This window comes from Adiantum capillus-veneris, chromosome 11 (assembly GCF_014529385.1).
Source record: "Adiantum capillus-veneris isolate H3 chromosome 11, ASM1452938v2, whole genome shotgun sequence".
Classification (NCBI taxonomy): Eukaryota; Viridiplantae; Streptophyta; class Polypodiopsida; order Polypodiales; family Pteridaceae; genus Adiantum; species Adiantum capillus-veneris.
Genome location: NC_140941.1, coordinates 56,782,310 through 56,789,105, shown reverse-complemented (window position 1 = coordinate 56,789,105; position 6,796 = coordinate 56,782,310). Strand labels below are relative to the sequence as shown.

General features: G+C 44.9%; 1 protein-coding gene across 3 annotated transcripts in view; it reads left to right on the top strand.

Annotated features, from left to right (window-relative positions):
* The first annotated feature begins 240 nt into the window (after positions 1 to 240).
* The window catches only part of LOC147447279 (putative chloride channel-like protein CLC-g), a 47,987-nt gene continuing 41,431 nt past the window's right edge, over positions 241 to 6,796 (top strand). The window contains exons 1-5 of one of the 3 annotated variants that reach the window (XM_086523129.1): positions 243 to 412; positions 580 to 930; positions 1,269 to 1,469; positions 1,545 to 1,722; positions 1,827 to 2,089. In XM_086523129.1, the coding sequence (XP_086379255.1) occupies positions 680 to 930; positions 1,269 to 1,469; positions 1,545 to 1,722; positions 1,827 to 2,089 (893 nt within the window). In that variant the 5' untranslated portion in view covers positions 243 to 412; positions 580 to 679. The other 2 variants (XM_086523127.1, XM_086523128.1) reach the window with 2 other exon arrangements.

The window sequence follows — 6,796 nt, the reverse complement described above, 5'->3', positions numbered from 1 at the left end:
ACATGATCTTCAATTAAAAACTCTGTGGGTTTTGAGGTGTGCAAATATCTGCCGATTACTTGTTAAGCATGGATAGCCTACAGGATAACGCAAACTTCAAAAGGGGCTAGGCCTAGGTAGCCTCCCAAAAAGTTTTTATATGAGTTCGTTCGGGGCCTCTTCCATTATTAGAGATTTCAAATCAAGTCGCGCCAACGCTCTCTCTTCTCTCTTCCCGTCTCACACACTGCGCGCGCTTACCCCCCGACCCCCCCCGCCCCCCCGCCCTCTCTCGCTCTCGGCGCTTGCCGTGCTCCACTGCGACTCAAGTGCCCCATCCTGCTTTGCATGCTTTTCTATCCTCTCTCTCTCTCTCTCTCTCTCTCTCTCTCTCTCGTCTCGGGTTCCTCTGCATGCAGTAGCGCCAATCTAGGTAAGCTTTCTCGCCTATTGAAATCCGTCAATCTTTTCATGTCGTTTGCTATCTGATGCAGTCACTCCTCTCGCTTTCTTTGTGGATCTCTCTATCTGCCATGCCGTAACCTTCAATTGCTCTTGCGGTATCAGTAGAACCCTCAGATGTCTGCTCTTTGTATGCAGTGACTTCGCTTTCTTTCTGTACGGCTCTTCCAATCTGGCATTTAGTTAGCTTCAATCGCTGATGCCATACCAGTAGAGTCCCCAGAAAACTCTCTTGAGGATGGATCACAATGATACGACCATTGGAGACATGGACCAGTACGATGTGCACAGCTATGATGACTCCATGGTCGACGAGCAAGGCCAGTCTACTGCCAACGCTGACCTGGAGAATGGATGTGCAGAACCCTTACTTCCTGAAAGGACTGAAAGCATGGTCCTCAAAAGAATGGGCAGCTCCTTTCCCAATGCAACTTCACAGACAGCTATTATCGGTGTTAAGAGCTCCCACATCGAAAGCCTTGATTACGAGTAATCTTCTTGGATGTAGTTTTTTCTTAGTTTCTTGTCTGATCAAGGATTTGCTTGATTTAATGTGAAATAAAAACTAGCATGCCGATTCTCAAAGGAATTCTACTTCAGTTTTCCTGTTCGGTAATCGGTTATCACATACCCATTCAAGGGATTTTGCGACACATTCATACAGAGAACATATGCAATTCTTCTTGTGGCACAGCGCACTTGCTTGTTGTAGCTTCCTATACCACACTTCGTCTTGAAGGCATGAAATTTCATCAGACATAAGCTGAATTTCAAAGAGACTCTGTATCACAAAAATTACTATTTCCTCATCCACCTTTTTTATTCAGGATTGTGGAGAATGATGTTTTTAAGCAAGACTGGAGATCAAGAACAAAAGTGCAGATTTTGCAGTACATTATTCTCAAGTGGACAATGGCATGCCTCGTGGGCTTATGTACAGGAATGGTGGGATATTGCATCAACATGGCTGTTGAATACATAGCTGGCTACAAACTTTCACAAACAACAAGCTTCTTAAATAAGAGCAGGTATGGTTGTGGAATTCATTCGCTCATAGTGGCTGAGCGTTTTCATGCAATTCATGATGCTCTTCAATGCTGCAGGTATTTGATAGCATTCTCAATTCTTGCGGGAAGCAATATGTTGCTTGTATTTTCTGCTGCCGTCCTTTGTGCAATTGTTGGCCCTGCAGCAGCAGGGTCCGGAATACCTGAGGTTAAGGCCTACTTAAATGGAATTGATGCCCCTAATATTCTTTCACCGAGGACACTTCTTGTGAAGGTAATGCTAACAATTCATGCGAATGGGAGACACCCATTGTGGTCTGTTTTACATAAGACTAACCCATTGCGACAATTTTTTACATGAACTTTGTTGAACTGCAGGTCTTTGGAAGCATTGGTGCTGTAGCAGGTGGCCTTTCTGTTGGTAAAGAAGGGCCTTTAGTTCACATAGGATCTTGCATTGCATCACTTTTAAGCCAAGGAGGATCTAGCCGGTATCGTTTAACATGGCGATGGCTTCGATACTTCAAGAATGACAGAGATCGTCGAGACCTTGTCACATGTGGTGCTGCTGCGGGAGTTGCTGCTGCTTTTCGTGCCCCTGTTGGAGGAGTTTTGTTCGCTTTGGAAGAAGCTGCATCTTGGTACTGACATCCTATTGAGTCTTAACTAAAGGATATCTATATTTTGACTAAGCCCTTTGAAACATAAAATATGCGCCTTCTTTTAATCGATTGATTTTATGCTTTAATATGATTTGCGTACCCAGAAAGGATAGAATGATTAAGATAATGAAAGGCCAAATAGGCTTATGATGCACATCTGCATCGGCCTTGCACTCTGGACAATACTCTTCACCACCCTTGTGTTTGAGCTTGACATCATTTATGGCTAGAAGCAACCATGGTAGCCATGCAGTTGCAAAATGTGAATTGAAATGCATTTCTAGGGTTTCTTAGGGTTGAGGAGGTTTTAGTCCATGTCTGAAAAGCCATAAGTATCCAAAGCGAATAGGATGAATAAGGATTTCTTTGCATGTTTTGGGGAGTGTCCCCTTGGGACTTCTATTAGGGCCTTACGAGATTCCGCCGACAAGTTCCACAGAGATCCTAACGAGGACCTTGACATAGCTTCGAGCATTTGTTTACTGCAGATCAGTTGTTTGATGATATTTTGGAAGTTTGGTCTCATGTTCAGCCTATGGTTATGGAGGTTGTGTGTTACTCTTTACTGGCCCCTTCCACTTTGCAAGAGATGCCTCTTGATGTGCCTCTCGTCTTGGAGAGGACATGTTGATTCCATAATTTGTCTTATAGTTTTGGGATGTGCTTAGCCTTGTTAAGTTGTTATGCTTTTTGGCTCATAGCACATTTTTGAGATGCCTACTACTATGTGTTCAAGATTCTCTTATATCGAAAGTCAGAGATGCATTATTGTCACAAGACGGGCACCACATGCCAATAGAAAAGAACAGACTGAACAGACTTTTAGCACTTCAATAAGAACTGAACTGAAAGAGAGAGACGACACGCAACACGGAGTGGCGGAATTCCACCCCAGAGAGTATTGGCTCCAAACCTTGGTGCCCCTTTCGATATTTCTTTATATTGCATCAACACAGTACAAGCCGGTACTCCACGCTCTGCACCTTCTCCTAGAAGAGTGCCAGAGAATGAGCCCTAGCCTCATATTTAAAGGCCCTAGGCCCAAAAGCAATTTACATGAAAAGCCTTAAACTCAAAAGCTACTAGCCCAAAAGCTTGCGCTGAAAAACTGCCTAGCGTAAATCACGGATATCCGAATAGGGTGCCACGTCCTCACTCTCAGCGTGAGACGTGAAAATCTGTACAGTTTGCCACGTCAGCTGTCCAACGCGAAATCCGGAAATCTGCCACGTCAGTAGGCCAGCGTGAATTGCGAAAGTCCGTACATCTGCTGCTTCTGCTTCTTCACTTAAAGTGTAGGCCCCTCGGCCGGTGGCTCCGTTCTTCAGTGACTTGACACGTCAGCAGTTTGTGACAATTGTCCATCCGATAGTGGAAGCCAATCACTCTCATGTCTTACGTGTATAAGATCGTCGCGCGGATGATTGGTATGCCTTTGAGATCTTTTATGCCCAACCTCATCCCTGCTTCTTACACAGGTTTTGTGCAGGATCGATGTCACAAAGTAATGATGTGGCGTGCCCAACTGGAAGAGAAATGACCGAGTGGAAAGAAATTGCAACCGCAAAGAAATGAACCCAGAAAGTGTGGCCGAGAGGCCTAAATCAGAGGGAAGGCGTTAGGGATTTTAGTCCTAACCTCTACCAACTTATGGAACACCGGTTAAGGGGCCTAAAATCAATTATCAGATGCTTTAATGCTGGGCCTGATTTTCGTAAAATGCATTGACATGCTGATGCATCAGGCTGTACAGATTTTCGCAAGTTGCGCTGCTGGCAGATTTTGGCAGTTTTACGTGGTGCTTTTCATGAGTCACAACCAAGAAATTGGTTTGAAAGCTTAGTGGGAGAGACATCAACTGGGCCACTTCTTTGGAGAGCATTTGGACGCAGAGTCTTGGAGAGAGTTGGACCCTTGGGGAGTTGTACTTTGCGATCATAACGATAAAGAAATACCAGAAGGGGCGTCAATCTTTGGGGCTAGTGTGTCTTGGTTCGGAACTCTACTGTGCCGTCTCTCTCTCTCTCTCTCTCTCTCTCTAAGTTTAGTTTTTCTGTTCGTGTGTTGCTATTGATTTCTCGCTTGGAGTGTCCAAGCTTGTAACAACGGTATTAGAGCTTAGAAAGATTCTTTTTCTACGGAGGATCCGATCTTCTTCTACGGAGGATCCGATCCCTTCTGAAGCACACATGGGTTCTCGCCGCTCGCGGAGAATGTGACAGAGCACACCCTTGTGCGAGGAGGTGAAGAAAAGTTCAAACTTAGTGCAGGAATCGAAGAAACTAACAAAGATTTAGGCGAATTTCCGACAGGGAATTTTGAAAGAACGGAGTACAATTATCAACTTCACGTTTGTAAAAAGATTGATTAAGTACTCCCAAAATCCGAAATATGTGAAGCTTCTATAGAATCACCCGCTTGATGAGATTCAGTCGAGATGGCTAGAGTGATGAGATTCAGTCGAGATGGCTAGAGGCCATGATTCTCCTCTCAAGTGGGGAAGGATGTTGAAAGAAAAGCAGCGTGCATAAAAGTGAAAATTGTTCTCACAAATACAGCTGGACAAAGCTCTTGAGAGGAAGATGAACCGGAGGATTTTTCCGGTTTTTTGGGTTAGAAGTCGACTTTCGAGGTGGCAAGCAGATCGAAGAAGTGTGTTCGTTTTGAGGATGGCCAAGATTTTTCTTCATCTTCAAAGAGTTCCTACAGTTCGTTGTCCTCTAGTTCCAAAGAGGATGAGAAAAGGCAGAAGAAGCAGAGAAAAAGCAAGGAAAGTAAGAAAAACAGATATTTCAAAAAGTTTAGAAGGCATGGGAGACATGGTAGTTTAGAGAAGGAGAGCTTGTCTTCTTCTGACAGTGAGAAAATGCATAAGAAGACAAAGGAGTTCAAGGAAGGCACTGCGTGTCAACGGAAAAGACCAGACTGAACAACTTTTAGCACTTCATATAACAGTGAACTGAAGAGATGCACGAGACACGAGACGGGGAGTGGCGGAGTTCCACCCCAAGAGAGCTCTGGCCCCAAACCTTGGCGCCCCTTTCAGTATTTCTTCCTATTGTTTCAACTCAGTACAACGTCAGTACTCCATCCTGTGGACCTCCACGCGGGAGCATGCCAAAGAATGAGCCCATGGCAACATATTTAATGGCCCAGGGCCTATCCAAAAGCATCAAGTTTTAAAAGCATCTGGTCTCCAAAAGCTTGCGTAGAGGGCTGTCCGTACAACCTGCCATGTCATCACCTACGAACACAATTGTGGAAGTCTGTACAACTTGCTATGTCATCATCGCAAATCGCAGACCTCCATACAACTGCCACATCAGCATGTTTTACATGAGATTTAGTGTGTGTGCTGGTCCTGCTTGATTTTAAGTGTCTTGTGTCACCAAGGCCCCATCGGACGAGGTCTTGTAAGTTGGTAAATACTTCGTTTTAAGCGTTTGCCCCCACTTGGCGAGACTTAGCAAGTTGCTAAAACTTCTTTTGCTTCTTCTTCTTGGGGTTTAGGCTCCTCGGTCGAGATTTGCAAGTCGGCTAGAGTTGGGTCTGGGACCCCCCACCCGCTGGGTCTTGAGTGGCTTGACACATCAGCAATTTGTGACAGAAGGGGGTCAAGCATTTAGGTTTGACACATTTTCAGGCTATCACAACACCCATTGAGCCCTTGAGTTTATACAACAGTTTGACGTCGTCTTCTCAAGAGGTCGGCTTTTGGAACACTTAAAGCTGCGAAGGGGGGCATCTTACTTGAAAGGAAATGCATAGACATGGTGATTTACTCGGTTGTTACGCAGAAGCACCTACGAAGTGGGTATTATTTAAGAGAATATTCACTTCAACTTGGATAACCAAAGAATATGAAGAAGATGTCATCACGGCGTCGCATCATTTGAGAATGACCAAAAAAGACACATTGGATGAGTATTGCAAGAGGTTTTGGGATACCTATTTGCCAGTGACCTTGTTTCGGAGGATCACTTTGAGGGACTAGATTGAGCACTTTTGCTGCGGTTTGCCATAAGTATTGTTTGCAACAAAAGTCTGATTCTATTCAGAGACTTATGAGACATGCCAAGCAAGGTTTTGGAATGCATGTCGGCTCTTTGACTTATCCTACGGATAGGCTAGTGCTCACCTCAAGCGGGCAAGAGTCTTCTAGTGAAGAGAAAGAACCAAGGGATCCGAATGAAAGTTCATCAGAGGATTTTGGAGAAGCAAAGGAAGCAGATGATAGTGCACGTGAGGGTTCCGACGAACCAAGGGAACCAAATGCAAGTTCTTAAGCAGATTTCGGCAAAAGAAAGAGAATCAGATGATACACATCTGAGGGTCCTGACGAAGTAGTGGAATCAATTGATGCTTCATCAGAGAACTCCATGATTGAGATAGAAGTGCTACTGGACTGGGGAGGCCAGCGAGGCTACCAACAAGTCTCAAGGCACAAGAAAAGAACATAAAGGGAATCAACATGTAGATCAGAGAATTCCAAAGATCTAGATTGACGTGCCAAGGACAAGGGAGGCCAGCAGGGCTACCATTAGGTCGCCAACACAAGGAAAGAATAGAAAGGAAAGCGCCTCTCTCTCTCTCTCTCTCTCTCTCTCTCTCTCTCTCTCTCTCTCTCTCTCCCCCCCCCCCCCCGTCGTGTGACATGGAGCCTGAGACAGAATTGCACTACACATG